Raw genomic sequence first — 20,152 nt, 5'->3', positions numbered from 1 at the left:
ATACGTCATTAGATCAGGGCTATTCAACTGAATAGCTGCTCAGGGGGGCACAGTTACAGCAACCAAGAGCTCAGGGGCCAGACATCCAGCAGTTATTGTCATTGGTGGGCCCAACTGAGTTCACCAATGGGCCTGATTTGGCCCCCGGGCCACCAGTTGAACAGCCCTGTTAGACATTATTTTCAGGTTCGATCTAAAAAGCTACAACTCGTTTCCCGTCAGATGCTCTTAGTGTAAAACTCTGGCGGGCGATATGCATTCTTGAAGTACTGCAGGGTTCTTAAGCAGGCAGGGGCGTTGTTTCCCTGCTCCGCGAGTCGAACCACAGATCTGTTCTTACTTCGGTTGCTTTATCAAAGTTTTGGACCGAGCGCCCGTAAAACCTCAGGAACTCGACATCAAAGCTCTCGCAGCATCCTCCTGATTGCACTTGAAGAAGCTGTTTTCCAAGCGGCACAGAAACGATAAATGTCTAGTTTTTGATCTTCTGATTCTGTAGAGCGACGCAGAAAAGCCTTCCCCGTGGAGATGACTATTTTAGTCGCACATTTGGTCTCTCCAACACCCCCTCCCCCACCATGAGCCTACACAATCAAAGTGGCACAACAAGAGAAATGTATCTGATGTGAAAATAAACCTGATGATGCTAAACTGCAGCTAGCCGGCACGACTCTGGCCACACTCGTTTATTATTCTAACCCGAGCTCCTGCCCCGACTTCACATGAGGCAGAAAGGGAGAAAAAAAAAAAACCGGTCGCGGACAGTCGACCACAGAGCCGCCAGACTTTTCTTTTAATACACACGTACATTCCCCTCACGAACAGGCCGTGTGCAAGAATAGATCCGTGTGTTTTAACCTGTTTAGAGTTGAGCAGGGCAGGGTTACAACACCAGGACGCTTTCGTTCGCCACAAACGACAACACAGACAAAAAAAAAAACGGTAGAAAGTTCGGACGGTGGAGATTTCAGAGGTGATTCTGTGGATTCTGGTTTGCTTTCGCTGAATTCAACAGGCAGCAAAACACCAAACTGTGACAAATACAAAAAGCAACAATGTCCCCCTCCCTAAATGTTTGTAGTTTTAGAGATGAGTGTTTTTTCTGGACTGGAATTGAAGAAATGCTTTTGGTGCAAGATAATCATGTAGGTAGGAGCTAGACTGTAGAAGAACAGAGGTAGTTTTTTTTTTCTTGTCTGAGGCGTCACAGAGTGAGTGGATGGAGCAACTTTATCCACCACCAGCAATAGCAGAGCTAGGGGGTGGCCAATGGTGGCCTTGCCCACCATAGATTAATCCTCAGTCACCATAATCATCTGAGGAAACAATATTTTTAAGCAAAATAATAACTAGAAAAGCATAGATTCTTCAAAGTATCTTGTTTTTTATTCTTCTTTCAGATGCTCCCTCCTTTAGGTGTCGCCACAGCAAACTAAGTTGCAAAAGACTTGGCAGTTTTTTTGTTTACGCTAAATGCCTTTCCTGACACAACCACAGCCCTCTGTGTGGAGCAGTGAGCTGCTATCTTAAATAGGACGCCCAGCGGAGCAGATGGTGGGGTTTAAGGGCTTTGCTCAAGGGCTCAAGAGTGGGCAAATGAGGGTATGTATATATATATATATATATATATATATATATATATATATATATATGTGTGTGTGTGTGTGTGTGTGTATGTGTGTGTGTGTGTGTATATATGGTGGTGGCCATCTTGCATTTTGACATGTCAACCCAATTTTTGAAAGAGACCTTTCTTACTTCTTATGTCTAGAGGCAGTCACACGCCGAATTTGAAGTCGACATATTGTCTATATTGTAAGTTATCCAGCTGAAAAGGGATACATGTATACATACAGTATAAGGCGGCAGCCATCTTGGTGTTGCAAACCAATTTTTGATAGGAAACTTTCTTGGATGGACAGCCTCCACAGGGGACAGATACGTTAAAAATACCAAGCTGAACAGTCAGACTAAACTGTTCCATCAGACGCAGAATGGTCAAGTTTCAGGGGGGGGGGGGGGGGGACACGAAAGAGTCACAAATGGAAGCTTAAAAGCAAACAAAAAGCCAACTAAATAGGAAAACATAAGTGACAGGGCAGAGATAAAGGAAATGAACTATCACTGAGCAAAGGAAACCAGGTGAAGTATTTTTAGATGAACTGATGAAGGATGGACAACAGGTGCGCAACGATCGGCAAATGGAGACATGCTGCTCAAACTTAAGACTTCACCACCCATCCATCATCTTTACCACTTCTTCGTTTTCGGGTCACGGTGTGTCACTGGTGCCCATGTTCAGCTATCACTATGCATGAGGCAGGGAACACCCTGGACAGGTCTCCTGTCCATCACAGAGACAAACGAGATAAACAACCATTCACTCTCTCACTCTCACCTAGGGGCAATAGAGTTACCAATCAGCCTAACATCAATGTTTTAGGTCTGTGGGAGGAAACCGGAGTACCTGGAGGGAGAACCTGGAGAAAACCCACGCAGCACAGAGAAAACATGAAAACTCCACACAAAAAGGTCCCCAGCTGGAATTTGAACCAGCGACCTTCTCACTGAGAGGCAACAAATGCGCAACCGCACCACCCCCAGACTTCACCAAATAAGAAAATAAGTGAAAAGATTATTACAAAACCTAAAGACCAAAATCTATTAACTGTGGTAAATACAAAACGAAGGAAAATGATTTTTTAACTGTTCCGCCATCACCCTACGAAAGTCTTTTTAGTCTCAATCTGTCTGCATGACTTTGGACCAAATGCAGAGTAAAGCACGGGAACTTAACCAAGACATGGGGATTTCAAAAAGCTGTTGCGGGTCAACAAGGTTCAACAAGGGCTGGGACCCAATAACTATCTAATAAAATTTAATGCAGTTTTGAAAAAATTATGTACAATCTATGCGTTTGGTTTGTGGTTGAGGTAAAATGAACTGTGTGGTCAGACGGTTTTGACTGCTGGATTAACCCTTTTGTTTTTTATGCAACACTTGGCTGAGCTGGTGGCGCAACAGAACACGATTCAACCTTTCAGAATCATGTGTGAATATGACTGAAGGGTCAGATGAGGGGACAGAAGCCGGAATTCCTCAACTCTTAGCCAAAGAAAGTTACCAAAAGCCACAAACTAAATGAAGCAAGACGAACATCAGAGCACATCTCCAAGATTCTGCTGAACGTGTAGGGTAGATGTCTCGAAGTATCCCAAGAGTCTTGTTTGACGGTCACGCCATTGTTGTGTTTATTGTTCCCTGAACTAGAGTGAAAGTTAAAACTAGGGGTCAGACTTTCCGAGTGAATCTCCATGTTCTTGGCAGCACCTGGGTGCTATGCACGTATCTATGCACAAGTGAATGTTTATCCAGCTTTATGGCGATGGCGTCTCGTAAAATGCTCAGATGGTCGGAGACAACCAGCCCACTGGTTCACCACAGGTTCACCCCGGACCCACAGGGACCACCAACGAGGCGAGCCATGCATAGGCCTCTTCGATGACCATTTCCGAACGGCGTGTCCGGACAGATTACTGAGTGAAATACAACTTCCTTTAAGGCTGGTGCATTAAAACCATTTTTTAAACAGTTTTTCTACAAAAAGACACAAAATATTCAACTCATGAGTTACAATACAGTGTGATGCAGTTTGTTCAGCACTGTTCTTCTTCCACTGCTTATTGTTTAAATGCTGATTCAGCATTCACATTGTTGCTTCCCTGTTTATTCATGTTTCTGTACATTTAAGGCGATCTAATTCCTTCAGTATATTCTGTGCTATTTTAGCCATTTATGTTTCAAAACGTTCAGCTCATTTAGGAGATGGGCGTTAAGACTTTTGTTTTTTGTAACTTTCATACGTTTCAAAATATTTACAGTGACTTTTTTTTTTGCTATTTAAATAAAATGAGATCTTTTCAAATCATTCAAATACATTGGCATCTTTGAAATTTGCTTTAGCACATCAGATAATGCTAATACTACTAATGCTCATTTTCCTACTGCTAATTAAACCAATTTCTAAGACTACAATTGCTAACGCTAGTTCTACTAATGCCAATGCTAACTTTAGTACTTTTAATGCTAATATGCCTGATGCTGTTTCTGATAATGCTAGTTTGACTACTGCTAATACTAATGCTAATGCTAGTTGTACTTATTCTGCTAATTAGGACACTTAATGCTATGACTTCTGATGCTAATTCTGATCATGCTACTTTGACAACTGCTATTACTAAGGCTAATGCTAGTTGTACTAATGCTAATGCTAATTATAAGACACTTAAATCTATGACTTCTGATGCTAATTCTGATCAAGCTAGTTCTAATACTGCCAAATAGACTAATGTTAAGACTACAACTGCAAATGCTAGTTCTACTAATGCTCATTTTAGTACCTTTAATGCAAATACTACTGATGCTAAATATATTAATGGCAATTTTGTTACTGTTAAGTTGTGGTGTAATGGTGCACGTGGGTGTATTGAACCGTTTCGGTAGAGCATGTTCGGTTCGATCCAGGTGTGTACCGTTTCAGTTATTTTTTCACTCATTAAATTTTATTAACGAGAGATTATGCACCGCAGAACTAAAGTTCCTATGCGTGTTTCAGCATGGCGCTATTATCTTACAGCACATGTAGCATTAGCAGCCTAGCAGGCAACGAACAAGCCGTCTCGTTGAGGTCTCCTGTTTGGGAACATTATAGCTTTCTTGTTAAAAGACAAGTGAACAAATCCAAAGCGGTGTGTCGATGTTGTTTCACGGAGATCGCTGCAGGCAACATGTTTAACTTGTTAACGCACTTGAAAAGACATCATCCGAATGTGAACGTAGTTTGGTTCAAAGACCGATAACAGCAGCACTTCAACGTTTATCAGGTAATTCAGATCGGTCCAGAGCAATAACACAAGCTGTAGGAGGTTTAAAGCTCTGGATCTACGTCCGAATGTTGTTGATGCGCCGGCTTTAAGCATAAAGTTCTTGAGCCCCGCTACGAAATCACGTCAACACTTCAGCCAAAAAGTTGTAGCAGCACTTTATGAAAACACTAAAACTGATCGTCAACAAGCACAACCCCAGATTCAAAGCCCTGCCACATCGATGATGAGCGAGAGAGAATATTCAACCACCTCATATGAAGACCGTGCAAGAAGTGCTATTGTATTATTGTGATCCAATTAACTTTTTTAATATAAAATTATAATCTTATTAACTCTTTTTTTTTTATCACTGTGTTGTTTGCAGTCTGAGGATGACAGCAGCTGAGTCTTCTTCATCCACTAGATCACCTCCAGCTAAGAAGTCTGTAATGACTGAACTTGTTTACTTGGCATATTTTCAAAATAAACATTTTAGAAGTCTTTATTTTGGCCTTTTTTGTACAGAAAATTAAGCGAACCGAGCCCTTCTTGAAACTGAACCGAACCGAAATGTGATTTTAGCGTACCGTTACACCTCTACTGTTGAGACTAATACTAATACTACTTTAACTACACATACTGCTGATGCTAATAGTACTAAGGCTAATTTAGTTGAAATCTAACATTTTGCTAAGTTTAGCTACCTTTTTGATACTTTTAGTTGTTTTTGGCTTAATTCTTCTTGCTTTTAGTATTTAGCTAGCCGTTTGCTACTTTTAGTCATTAGCAAGCATTTAGCTACTTTTTATAATATCTTTATTGTCATTAAAACAAGTAGGCTTACAACCCAATTAGGTGTGAACCTTTTGATGTCAAATGGTTTTAGCTAGCGTTTCACTACTGTTAGCTTGCGTTTTGTTTCTTTTAATTCAAAATTAGCTACTTTCAGGTTTTGATCTTTTTTTCTACGTTAGTTAGCATGTTGCTATTTTATCTCCTTTTATTTGGCAAATCGCTACATTTAACTTTTAGTTGCCGTTTACTGCCATTAGTTTTCAACTCAGTTTCAGCTTCTTCAGTAACTTCCATTAATGTCATTCAGAACTGTATTTTCACAGAAAATGCTGTTTCTGCAGCCAAGCTCATCTTCTGGGAAAGATGAAATCTGTCAAACATTTGGTTCAGACCGAGCATGAAGATGCACAGAGCTCATGGAGCCATCTGTAACAACAGTTGACCTTTCTCTGGAAACTGCTGTCATCAACACTTCAGTTTATATTAATGCTCTCGCACACAAACACACAAAAACCATCATCCGTATCGTCTCATCCAGCTGTACATGACCTTCTTCTGCTGGCTCGCTGACCTGGCTGGCTGCTCGGGTTTTGGGTTTCAGTCCGGATCTTTTTGTCTACTCAAAAACCTCAGAACCGCCTCTGACGTCTGAACTGTCTTAGAGATTTGATCAGTGGCGATGCGGCACCAACAAATTACAAACATAGATAACTGAGATGGATAAAAGGTGCTAAAATAATTAAGTTTGGGATTTGTTGGAGACACTTTTGTTTTTTTAAATAGACAAAAAGACAAAAAGTTTTGCATAAATCCAAAGCAGACCAAAAAGTGAAGTGACACAAGAAAAAGTAGTGAAATAAAACTATGCATGGGTCTAAAATTAGCACTAATTGAAGTTTAGCACTCAGCTAACTTCATTTCTCAGTTCAGGTGAGAAGATGGATTTGTCCTCTTCTGAGAACGAACCATTCCTCCGCTCCTTCCTTCCCATGAGCCTCAGTGGTGACGCCTGCGTCTGGCACTTCCAGAACCTTTCTGTCAACTCACCTCTTCCTTCATTCCTATAACTGCCATTAATATCGCCTGACACATCCAGAACCCCATCAAAACCAAAAGCTTTGGTCCTGTGGGTTCTACCGTACGGAGACTAGAGGAGACTTCCTGACAGGAGGGGCATCCATCTGAACCCATAAATCTGCCGAGGCAGGGCAGCAGTACGGACAAAAGAATAACAAAAGCCTCCAGAGTTTCAGCCGAAGCAGCGCAGCGCTCAGTCTGAAAAGGCAAAACAAAGGAAGGCCTGTGGACTACTTCCACAGAGTTTACCTTCAACGGGGAACAATGTGTTTAAGAGAAGGGGGCCAAGACTGATGTGGCAACAATCGACCAAAAAAAAAAAAAAAAAAAAAGCACTAGCTGGATTCAGGAGTTTAAGAACAACAGCTGGAGCCATCCGGTTTACAGAGACTGCAGGGAAGGAGAATCATTTTTCCAGGGGCCAACTTCAGTCAATGCATTATCTCCGGACAGACACTGGCAATCTTTTCTTGGTTGCATGTTCCTGGACAAGCGTTTAGTCAGTCTCATTTATCGTTCTTTTGTCACTTTTACCACATCAAAATCAAATATTATGGAAAATTTCTAACAATTTTTTCTTGGCTTCAAACTGTCGTGTGAAGTCTGAACCAAATAAAGTACACTCAATTTTAAGTAAAATGAGAAACAATAAAAATGTTTTATGTTTAAAATATCATCTTGGGGCCAGATAAGATGTTAACAAGGGCCATATTTGGCCCTCAGGTCTTGAGTTTGACACGTGTGATTAGATCGTTCCAAAAGAAGAAATGACAGATTGTAGTCGTTTTGGTCGAACCTTGCACAATCTCATGCAACACCGACTGTCGGCTACCACCACACCAAGTTTCAGCTCATTGTCTGTAAAAGTGACGGAGTTGTACCACGTTTTGTGTTTGCTAACATCGACTAGCTAAGGCGGCCATCTTAAATCCAACTGACTGATGGATGTTCATCCAACGGTTGCTTTCTGGAAGTTTAAATAAAATCTGTCAAGAGGTTCACGGCAGTATTTCGGTATTTCTGAGCGTCAAAGATTTTGAAAAGTGGCTTTAATAAAGTTAGAAGAAAATGACTAAAAGAGCACCAAGACAGTGATTAAGTCGTGTTTTACAACAGAAACGTATCGGCTTGTAGGCGCTGAACGAACGACACAGACGTATCTGTGCTGTTTTACTGAGGAAAACTGGAACATCAAGGAAGTCTCCTGATGAGGATTTACAAGGTCAGTCAGCCGCTAATATAATCAGTATTTACCGGACTGATCTAAGGAACTCAGAGAACATGGAGGCTCAATAAGTTTATTTATTGGTAGAGAATGCCGCTGATCGTATTTCACGCCAGTTCTTAAAAACACGACTTCAACAACAGCAGAGTTTAGTTTGACAAAAACAAATTTCAAACCAATTGGTATTAAAATCTTACAAAAATAAAATACGCCCGTTGAAGGTGGGGCATATATTATGGTGCAGTTTTCATCCATCAAGGTCAAAGCTCAAGGTCAAAGTTAAAACAAGGTTTTTGCTTGTCCTGCCCACAACTTCTGATCTACTCAAGGTAATTCAGTAAAACTTCATACACATATGCATCATCACTAGGAGTGTCATACACCGCTTTTCATCAAACCAGCTCCAATTTCAAGGTCACAAAACAAGGTCAAAGTTAAATTTGCTCCATTTGCCACTGCTATAGATTGCTGTATAATAGATTGTCTGGTGTGTAATGTGTCGTATGCTGTACTCTTGTTTTTATGTAAATATTTAGGGCTGCAACCTGATTCATGTTCGTGTTTTGTTTTCCACCTTTGGTTCGAAAACGATTAATACAAATTGGAAAGCTTTTGCAGTTATGAGGTGCCATCAACTCAAGCATTAATCTCTTGATCTTAACTGCAGGGGTTATGAAAACATTTCTTGATTAAGTCCTGAAAGTCCAGGAGACATTTCAGTCACAAAAACAGAAAATCAGAATTTAGTGTATTAGATGGCGGGCAGAGTCACACTCAGAGATGACAGTAAGTTTATTGTAGCCTATGATACGTGCATAAGGCTATCGTTCCAATTAATTATTATATTGTACAGCGTCAGATAATAAAAAGCCACCATAGTCAAGCAGTAAGGATACCCAGGATGCACTGTAGACGCAGAACATGGACTCAATGATATTAGAACACCAGCATTAATGCATGAACTTGTTCAAATCTCAGAAAGATCATTTTTTTAGTCAGAAGGTCAGAGTTCAGATTTCCCAATTTTTCCATGCCTGGAAAATGTGAAAGTCTTTTTCCAGGTTTTTCCTGATTTCTAGAGTCACTGGGAGACCTGAACTGGATGATCTCTGCTTCAACACACATGCAAAATGTGTTCAGCACAGCAAAATTAATTTTAGACCTCCTCTTGTATAAGTTTATTCTTAACAGTTTGCTCTAAGTGTTGACAGTTTCCACATAGAATTAAAGGGCTTAAAGTGGAGCTGTAGGACAAAGAGAAACAAATTGAACGTGATAGACTCCTCTATGATCAGCCGCTCAGATCAGCCTTGATAAGAAACAATCAAACCCTGGAACGAGCCCTATCAGTGGCTAATTGGACCCTTATGAATAATAATCTGTAACTGCAGCCAGCTGTGATCGACCCTTCCACTTTGCCTCTCATTCGTTTGGATCCAGACCAACTGAAGATGATTCATACGCAGGAAGGTGACACGAAAACCTCATTTCTGTGATTTTACATTGATGAGAAACACGTGCCGTCACACCGCTGAGGGCCAGAAGTAGAACCAGAACTGCTGCTTGGGATTCAGACGGGAATTCATCCGGTTCTCTCCAAACAAAAGCAATACAGGATGTGACGAATCACAACTTTATTTGAATGAAATCAAAACATCCCCTGTAACGCTCCAAATTCTTCAGTAACAATGGAGGAAATGGCTGCCAAGCTGTTTTCTTGTCAGTGTGTTTAAAACTAGTGGAAGGAAGGGTTCTGGGTAATGAAGTCATCCAAAAAACACTCAAGAAATGTTGCTTTGAAGCTGCTAAATACCCAAATACAAATGTCTAACGCTGCCTGCCGATGACACAGTTGTGCGTGGAAAAATGCAACCAACAACTGACAGAACTTCCTGAGCTGCTTAAGATCACACATCATCGATAAAACGCATCCAGACGAAACAAAACATCACACATCCTGAACAGCAGAGGGAAAGTATTTCCTCGTGCATCCAATCAATGGAGAAAATAGGAAGCTGAGAATGTGAAAGGGTCACAATCTCAGGGGTGGAAATAAGCCCCCAGTTGCTACTGGGTATCTGGTGTATAAACACTCCACTGGAAAAACATTAGTCTAAGCTTGTGGGTTTACACTCTGGTACCACACTGTGCTTTGAGGTCTCATAGGTCTGGGAGGGAGAGTATCACAAGGGGTGGTGGATTGGACACAAATGCAGACAAGCATAGGGGAGCTCAGAAATAAAAGTAAAACTTATTTTAAACAACAAAACAACTGGCCAACAGCAAAACTTACAAAGGAAAGAATCCTGGAGTGTGAGGAAACGCAAAAGGATAAGGACCCAAATGTTATGAGGAGAGGTGGTGACTGGTTATATAACAGTGGTGGCTGCTGAGCAAAACATTAGTGAGCGGGCATCATTTACCAAAAATTTTTTACAAATTATTTTAAATTTTCTGTGGAAAAAAATAATTAAGATAGATGTTGCTTACTATTTAATTTATTGTTGTTTTTTGCATGTATACATTTTTTTTGTTGTTGTCTTTTTTCCTCCCTGCAGTCTTCTGTTCTGGTCTGATCTGTCTGTTTCAAATAGATTTAAAATATCTCCACTGTTGGTCTCAGCAGGTTTCACTGCAGCTGTTCCTGGGCTTGAGCTCACGGCAGGTCTAGCTACAGGTTGTATCAATGCCCTTAAACCAGCTGAATGTATCCACAGGGCAAAAAATCAGACTTCCCAAACAAAACTATTGGACCTGCCTGGTCAGATCACTGGCCGCACATTCAGATCCATTTCATGAATGTGGATCATTGAACGGTACCACCAGTAACAGTAAATAAAAAACTGTGGATGAATCACTAAAAATCACTTAGAATTCCACTTAAAATTTACAAAATAGTTGAAAAATAAACAGAATATACAGCAAGCTCAGTAAACAAGTAATTTATATTATTTATTGGGAAGAACTACTTTGTTGGGTGAATGAATTTTTCAGGTTGGACTCTGCCACACCTGCCCCAATGGACAAGCGCCACCGTTATCTAGTAAACTGAGGGAGAGATTGTGAAAGTGGGGACACCTGGGCAGATTGCAAATTGCTAATCAGTAACAGATGAGGGTGGCAGACTGACTGAAACAAACGCTGAGAAAGCTGACAGAGGGTAAACGGAAAACACAGAACAAACGCTGGAAAACAAAGCAAGTCATAAACCAGAACACTAAAAATAAACTCAAAGTAAGAAATACAAAAACACAAAATATCGACACTGATCAGGAGAAACACGACACAACCCAAAGGACAAAAAAGGCACAGGTAAGAGAGAGAAGACACAAACACGATCAATACAATCCGTTATCGCATCATAACACCAAACCAGTCCATTTACATCATCACCATTTGATTTCCTTAAATCGTAAAGTCCAGACTCACTGCTTCAGACAGGTGAAATGTTAAAGTCATGCATGGGCTGACAAAGTTCAAGCGTGGAGTGAAACCAACCTCAGGTCACACGTTTGGGAACGAAGAAGCTCAGCTGAAGCATCTTTACTAGAGCTGAGTGAGAACATCTAATATTCCCATTTGGCCAAAACAAACCTTCCTCTAACACGGTTTTACCAAATAATCCTCGATCAAACAACACGTATGTTTAATATCTGCAGCAGATGAAAAGGCATTAACAACGATTGTCAAAGGTTTCCTGCTAATTTAAACTCCTCCATCACTGCACATCAAGGATTTTTATAAAATTAGGTAACACGAAACACATCTTAAGTCCTGGTTAAATTTTTACCCAAACACCACAGAACCACATTTGGTTTCCATTTGACTCAATCCATCCAAAAAGATGCATTGCATAAAACAAACTCACTGGGCAGATAGGTTTCACTCTCTGTGACCTTAGCGTCTTTTCATAAAGTCTGAAGAGGTCACCAAATTTTAATGGTGGTTTATTGCCTGAGCAGCCGTGCCTGCTGGTATAAAGGCACCCCGAGACCACCCCAGCGCCCAAACAGCCCCAGGCTCAAAGTAATACTGGCACAGATGACGCATACCTGCACGAAAACAGCCTAAGAATGGCTCTCTGTTTCTCCTCTACCTGAGGAAACAATTGTGAGTCTTGAAATTGAAACAGCTGTGAATGATTTATCCCCACAGTGAGGGGGTATATTAGAAAAATGTGCCCCTGCGAACTGCTGATAAGAATATTTCAGTTTATAAAGAGGAGAGAGAAGCAGGAACAGAAAGATGCAGCACATTTCCCATCTCCAGACTGCTCAAATATTAAAAGAGGCACTTTCAAGTGGAACTGTTTTGGTTTGTATATTTTTAGAAACAAGAACAATAAAGTTATGAAGCCAAATGACAAGGCCGATTTAATATAAAGTAAAGCAGCGAGTAAAAACAGAAATAAAATAATAAAATGTAAAAAGTCTGTTTTCAAACTCAAACCTTCATCTTGTTTCATTTATTTCCCCTCCAACCTATATTAAACAAATGCTGAGCAATTTCCTGCCAAAAAGGGTAAAACAGACCAACAATACAAAACAAGAGATTGCTTTCAGATACCTGCAGAGAATAAGGTCAGCGGTGTACTCACCTCGGCACGCTGTGTTCTGGGCTGGCTGGCGTCCGTCTCGATGGCGTACACATCCACCAGGTAGAGGTCTGAGCCTTGTTCTCTGTCCAACTCTGCGGCTGTCTGTATCACTCCTGTGTGGCGGCCGATTGTGAAAAGGCGACCAACAGCTTTCCCGTCACTGCGTACAGCCACAATGAAATACTCCACTTTGGTTGCAGAGCCTCTTGGACTCGAGGCATCCAGGGAGATGACGTTGGTGCCCGGCGGCTGGCCTTCTTTGAGAATGGTGATGTATTTGGGCTGAGAGAAAACAGGCCCATCCATCCCTTCCAGGATGATGGTGAGCTCTGTTCTGGAGGTCTTGCGGTCAGTGCCGTGGTCAGTGGCTGACACCGTGAGGGTGTACACGAGCCGGGACAAGACGAGCTGAGAGGCCAGACGAATATCCCCGCTGTACCTGTCCATGATGAAAGTATCTGAGTCCCCTTCCAAAAGCTCGTACTCTACTTCCCCATTTGCCCCCTCATCAGGGTCAGAGGCCACCACTGTTGTCAGGATGGAGCCAATCAGTATGTTGGGCTCAGCAATAAGTGCGTTCTGGGACACAAAGGTGGGAACATTATCGTTCAGGTCTGTGACCCATATTGTAACATTTTTCAGGGCAAATCTGCGAGACTCAACAGGAACAGCCTGATCAGTGGCTTTGATCGTCAGCTCAAACAGGTTGGAGAACTCTCTATCTATTTCCTTGTTGGTGTAAACGAGTCCAGTGCTCGGGTCAATGCTGAAATGGTTCCCTCGCGGAATCTGCTGAACAATAGAGTACTCCAGCTGTCCGTTTATGTCTGCGTCTGTGTCGTGTGCTGTGATGGTCATGACTGAGGCGGAGATGGGAAGGTTTTCAGTAATGGATTTGAAAATGTCTCCAGGAGCAAATATTGGAGGGTTGTCATTAAAATCTCGAACTTGAATAACCACAGGTATGGATGAAGATCGGGGCGGTCTGCCGTTGTCCTTCGCAGTGATGTTAAGTTTGTACAAAGACTGTGTTTCAAAGTCCAGTTTTTTAACCAAAAAAATGCTGCCAGTGTTGGGGCTGATGCTGAATGTGCCATGATTGTTTGTAGCTGTGATGCTGTATGTTATTTCTGCATTCTGACCTGAATCTGCATCCGTGGCCGTCACAGAGGCCACCAGTTCTCCAATCCTCATGTTCTCCAGGACGTCCACAGACAGTGTGGACTTAGGGAAAGAGGGGGAGTTGTCATTTTCATCCAGAATGCTAATACTCAGCACACAAGAGGAGGATAGAGGCACAACTCCAGCATCAAATGCCATGATTTTCAATGAATAAGAAAATGTGGTTTCATAGTCTAGCTTTCCAACAAGAGTCACCTGTCCAGAGCTGCCATCCACTACAAACTGGGCCTCCTCATTGCCTTCAATGATGTGATAACGAACAAGTCCATTTTTGTTCTCATCCACATCCGAGGCAGAGACCCGCAGCAGTTGAGTCATGTTTTGGGCTGACTCAGAAACAGAGGCCTGGTAAATGTCTTTGGTGAATTTAGGTGGGTTGTCATTGATGTCTTGAATGTAAACTTGTACTTTGGCCTGGTCTCTGAGGGGCTTGGGGAGACCCTGGTCTGATGAGACAACCACAAAACTGAACACAGCGGCGCCTCTTTGTCTCATAAGTGACTCGCGATCCAGCTGCAGAGTGCTGGTCAACTCCCCTGTGATGGCGTTCAGTTCAAAATTGGGCTGCAGAGTCTCAAATGTGTATCTGACTTCGCTGTTTGGGCCAAAGTCTCTATCCTCTGCGAAAACTTGTCCAACGAGTGACCCCCTTTTATGCTCCTCCTCAAAATGAAACACATAATTGGTGCTGTTAAAGAGTGGACGGTTATCATTCACATCATCTAGGATCACACTGACATTAACAGAGGCGCTCAGTGGCTCCACGGCCCTGTCGTTGGCTACGACCACCAAGTCATATCTGTCCTGTAGTTCTCTGTCCAGCTCTGCTTTGATGTATAACTGCCCATCAGGAAAAATGCCAAACACATCACGGGTGTTGCCACCAGTGATGTCATACATTATCTCCCCATTAAGACCAGAGTCTTTGTCGGTGGCCTCCACTTTAAAAAACCTGCTGTTGACAGGCTCAGACTCCAAGATAATGACCTCATATGAAAGCTGGCTGAACACAGGTGAGTTGTCGTTGACGTCATAAACGCTGACAATGAGGACGAGGCTGGAGGTGAGCTGGGGGACACCCATGTCCGACGCAATAACTTCAATCTCGTAGGAACTTGTTGTGACCTCCAGCGGCCCACTCAGTGTGATCAGGCCATGCTTCTCGTGGATGTGAAACAGGTCTTTGGGGTTTTCTCTAAGGCTGTAGACCACCATACCGTTGGGACCTTCATCGGGATCTGACGCTTTGGCCTGGAATATTACATGACCCGTGCTCCAGTTTTCTACAGCACTAACATGCTCCACAGAGTGAATAAAATGAGGAGCGTTATCATTCAAGTCCTTCACTGTTATGTTAACAAATGCTTCTCCTGTGATCACCCCTGCCCTGGCTACAACCTTCAGCTGATAAAACCCTCGCTCCTCTCGGTCTATCTGACTGGATGCTACAATCTGACCAGCACTGTTCACAGCAAAAAGCCCCCTCTGATCCCCTGAGGTGATCAGATATGAAATGTTTGTGTTCAGATCCACAGTGGTGGCTGACACCATCCCTATAACTGTCTCGACAGCCACATTTTCAAACATGACAAAGCTGTACACCTTCTGAGCAAAGACCGGCGGGTTATCCTGTGTGTCTATAACAGTTACAGTCACAATGGCCTGGGTGTTTGAGCGCAGGCCTCCCCCATCTGCTGCCGTCACCTGCAGCTGGTAAGCAGTTTTCTCTTCTCTATCTAGGGGCACAAGTGTGGTAATTTTCCCCTGGTTGCTATTAATGCGAAACTTAGAAGTGTCTCCAGCAGTTATTATATATTTAACTGTGCCATTTCGGCCTAAGTCTGGGTCTGTGGCTGAGATGGTTGTTACATAAGAACCCGAAGGCTCGTTTTCTTTCACATTGGCAAAATACTGCACTGGATAGAAAATGGGCCTGTTGTCATTGATATCCCAAAGGGTGATGTTGACTTTTCCTACAGAGTGCAGAGGAGGGCTGCCTGCGTCTGCTGCGTGGATGTGGAGTAAATACGAGGCCTGCTCCTCCCTGTCAAGCTCCACAGCCGTGCTTAATCGGCCCGACGCAGCATCCAGTCGAAACAACTCCTGGACACCGACCGGCGTTTCTGCATCAAATGAGAACCGGATTGTTCCGTTGGCCCCGAGGTCATCATCTGAAGCAGAAAGCAGCACCAGTTCAGTGCCAGCAGGAGCATGCTCCACCAGAGAAACGTGATACGTGCTCTGGGTAAACGTAGGCACTTGGTCGTTCACGTCTGTGATGTTGATTATCAGTTTGGTGTAAGAGATCTTGGGCTGCAGCCCCTGGTCTTTGGCACTGATGTTGAGCACAATTTCAGATGCTATTTCCCTATCCAGCAAAGCGGCGCTGGTAACCAGACCACTGTTTTCAATGATGGAGAACCAGCCCAAAGTGTTTCCAGACACCAGCGAGTAGCGCAGGTTGGCATTTTGCCCAGAATCACCATCTGTTGCAGAAACGCCTTTAATGTAGCTGCCTTTTGGTATGTCTTCACTGATATCTACTCGGTACAGAGTTTCCTGAAATATGGGGGGGTGATCATTGATATCATTCACGAAAATAACCAGACTGGCAAAAGATGACCTGGCCATGGGTTTGCCGTTGTCAGACACGGACACGGTCAGGTTGTAAGATGAAATTCTCTCTCTGTCTAACACACTGGCCACTTTGATCAGGCTTAAATTGGGCACGGGAGACGTGTGCACCTCAAAGTGCCTCTGCTCGTTGCCTCCTAAGATTGAAACGGAAATATTCCCGTTGGCTGTGGGAGAGTCTGCGTCTGAGACGGTGAGCAACGCCACAACAGTGCCAATCTGTGCGTTCTCATCCACGGAGGCAAACTTGGAGGTTGTGGGGAAATACCTGAATTTCACAATGGGGTCGTTATCGTTTACATCTAAAAGTTTTATTGTGGCTTCAGTTCTGCCTGACAGAGAGGGGACACCATTGTCTACAGCATGAATAGTCAGGGAGTACTCTTTTTTACTCTCATAATCCAGACCCTCTTTTATAATAATGGTGCCAGCTTTGGGGTCAATTTGGAAGGGTGTCCCCTCGTCTAAAAAGTACCTGATTTCAGCGTTGGCCCCCTCATCCTGATCTGATGCAGAGATCTGCAGGACGCTGGAACCCACCGCAGCATCCTCAAACACACTGGCCTGATACTGGTCCTGCTCAAACATGGGGGGGTTGTCATTTATGTCCTGAATGGTAACGTTTACTTGCAGGTAGCCAAACTTTTTGGGCTCTCCTTTGTCCTCCACTTCAATCAGGATTTGGTAGAAGGGAGTCACCTCCCTGTCCAAGCCCCCGGTGGAAACAAGGTGCAGGAAAGCCCCCTCCCCACTGGGGTTGACTGTAATATCCAGACGGAACCTCCTCTGCTCGTTGCCCTTCACAATCCTGTAGGTGGTGTGGTCCACTCCGTTAGTCCCTCTGTCCGCGTCCGTGGCCGTGTCCAGGATCACCTGTCTCCCGCTGCTGGCGTCCTCCTTAAAGGACACCACAATAGACGCATCCGGAAACACAGGAGAGTTGTCATTTATATCCAAAACCACTATCCGGACCTCGGTGGGATATGTGGGCTGGCTGGACAGCACCACCACATTAATGATATCACTCTGCAGGAGCTCTCTGTCGATCACAGCTGAGGTGGAGATCTCCCCCGTGGAGCCGTTGATCGCAAAAAGTTTGTGGTTCTCACTGAAGCGGTATGTGAAGCTGGACCTGGTCTCTATGGTGCCCACGTAGGTCCCCACAGGCTGTTCCTCCAGGACCTGGAACTGGTGCCGGACCTGGCCGGATGCTGCGCACTGGGACAGAGTCCACAATAAAAGCAGAAGGATGCGATGGAACCGAGCTGCATGCGCCATGGTGGTCAGTCAGACCCAGTCCAGCCTCCGGCGCATCAACTCCTCCAAAGCATCCTGAGTGATCCACAAAGTGTGCAGGCAGGGAGGAGGGGGTGAGAAAACCAGCAGAGGAGAAACTTCTCCTCCAACAAACTCCTCAGAATCCACGGAGAAGAAAAAAAAAAAAAAGAGTCCTGCAGGAAAAGTTTCCCTTCAAACTCCTCAGAGCTGCGTCTGCAGGACGGAAGTTGCTCTCTGAGATTATTCCAAAGTTGAAGAAGTGAGAATAAATCTCATGGATGGAGTTCATTCAGAGTCTGTGCGCTGAGCTGAGCGCGTCCTGCGGAGTCACGGAGCAGACGCGTCTCTGCTCCTCTGCAAGTTCCAAACAAAGCCGGAGCTGGACAAACTCCCTCCCATCACCGAGTCCATTGGACGGCTGTTCCCAGAACAGCCCGCCCTCCCCCCTCAGGTCCGCCTCGGTCCCCTCAGGCCTGAATTCAACTCTTTAATGAGGGTGTAAAATAATTCATCTGAGCTGTGAAGTAATTAAAACTCACCTGGTTAAGGAGAAATCTCCTAAAAACAGAATTATTAAAGAATTAAGAGAATAAAGTGAATTAAAATGTGATGTGTGGGATTTAAAATGCAACTAACACTTTAATTTTCTTGTACTTAAAAAAGCATCAGTCATCAGTGTGTATTTTTGTGATTATAACAATAATCTAATTAAAACGTCATAATGTATGAGAGAAAAAGCCACTGTAGGTGTCATCAGTCCTGATGGGTCTGGAATGAGGACAGTACGGCAAAGAAGTTTTAAATGTGAGCACAAAGCTCCATCTGCTGCTGAATCCTTGTTATTACATACTTTAACATCAGGTGTAAAAACTAGACAGCTTTATTTATAACGCACATTTAAAACCAGCAGCTGGTACCAAAGTGCCTAACAATAAAAATCAACGGCAGTAATTAAAGAAAAATAATACAAACAATTAATTAAATGCATCAAAATAAAAACAAAAAGACAAAACAGTAAAATACTAAATCAAATCACACTGTAACCAACAAAGTCCATGCTCAATAATCCAGATATACAATCCAACATTTTTCAGTCAGGTCATTTGAACAGTTTTTTTTTTTTGTGTGCTGAAACGTTTCACCTTCCATCCAGAAGGCTTCATCAGTTAAGGAAACACAACACAAAACTGATTCTTCCCCCAACAGCTTACTCCAAAGTAGAACAAACCAGTTGTGTTGGTGCTAAGATGGTCTCTTTGGCACACTCCCTCCTGTGGTGCCTCCCCTCTTCCTTGTTGACAGTCATGTCAAACTGGTTCAAAACCAACTAAGTCCAGGCTCAATAATCCAGATATACAATCCAACATTTTTCAGTCAGGTCATCTGGACAGTTTCTTTTTTTTTAATTTCACACGTGAAAGCCGGAGAAAACAGGTGTGTTTTTAGCAAAGATTTAAAAACAGAAAGTGAGGTGGTCTGTCTAATGTTGGGAGGGGAGATTGTTCCAGAGTTTAGGGCCCACGACTGAAAAAGCCCGATCTCCTCTGAGCTTTAGCCTGGTTCTTGGTACAACCTAAAGCAGCTGATCAGATGATCTCAGCGCCCGAGAAGGAACATATGGTTGAAGTAGGTCAGAGAGGTATGAGGGTATAGGTAGGGATGCACCGATCCACTTTTTTTTTTTTACTTCCGATCCCAATACTTAAATCTGGATTGTGGCCAATACCGATACTATCCAGATATCATCATCATTATTGATTTTATATGAGGCTGTAATAATCTCCTCTCTACAGTACAAATATATGCATGCATGTCCAAAAAGGCAACTTGAGGTAAGTTTTATTAATGTTGGATAAGTTTCAAAGTTAGAATTCTGCTAACACAAAACATGTTTTTTATTCCTAGCTTTAAAGTCGGAGTCAGTCAAGAGTCTGAGTTTTATTGTCATACACGCCACATGTGGTACATGTGGTGGAACAAGATTATGTACACAGGGTCCCAGTTACATCCAACAAAAGTATAAAATGTAAAAGAAAAAAGCAATAAGAGCTAAGATATGAACTAAGAAAAACAACTAAATATCCACTAAGCACTAATAGCATAAAAACAATACACCGAAGTGGATATTAAAGTGATTAAATGGCTTTAAACATCTGCTAAGTTCATGGCCAAAACCAACACAGACATGTTCCTTTTTTTAGTATTTTATAACGCTTTATAATGTAGCTGTTTTTGTTTCTTTTTTTAAATATAATTTTATTTTATTTTTCACTTCATATTTTTTTTAATAATTGTCTACTGTTGTAAATATCTCCTGGAGGGTAAATATAAACTATATCTTGGCTGCAAATATTCGATCAAGCTGTGAAGCAGACAGTCTGATTTCAGTCAGCCGCGCTCAGTCTGCTCCTCAGAGACGGGCTGACTGAAATCAGACTGTCTGCTCCGGACTGAATGAGAGAAACACACCGCTGAAGCCACACAGCTCCAACGTCCAAC

At 42.9% G+C, this 20,152-nt stretch overlaps 1 protein-coding gene across 1 annotated transcript; it reads right to left on the bottom strand.

The window, feature by feature from the left end:
- Positions 1–12,520: 12,520 nt before the first annotated feature.
- On the bottom strand, positions 12,521–17,826 carry LOC119408632 (protocadherin Fat 4-like). The gene has a single exon (XM_037675476.1). It carries the CDS (start codon positions 17,651–17,653, stop codon positions 12,521–12,523), a length of 5,133 nt encoding a protein of 1,710 aa, XP_037531404.1. The 5' UTR covers positions 17,654–17,826.
- Positions 17,827–20,152: the final 2,326 nt, after the last annotated feature.

Source organism: Nematolebias whitei, chromosome 4 (genome assembly GCF_014905685.2).
Source record: "Nematolebias whitei isolate Nwh7 chromosome 4, NemWhi1, whole genome shotgun sequence".
NCBI classification, from domain to species: Eukaryota; Metazoa; Chordata; class Actinopteri; order Cyprinodontiformes; family Rivulidae; genus Nematolebias; species Nematolebias whitei.
This window is presented reverse-complemented; position numbering and strand designations above follow the sequence as displayed.

Coding starts and splice junctions, on each gene's coding strand:
- LOC119408632 (XM_037675476.1), bottom strand. CDS start 17,653: ATGGCGCATGCAGCTCGGTTCCATCGCATCCTTCTGCTTTTATTGTGG.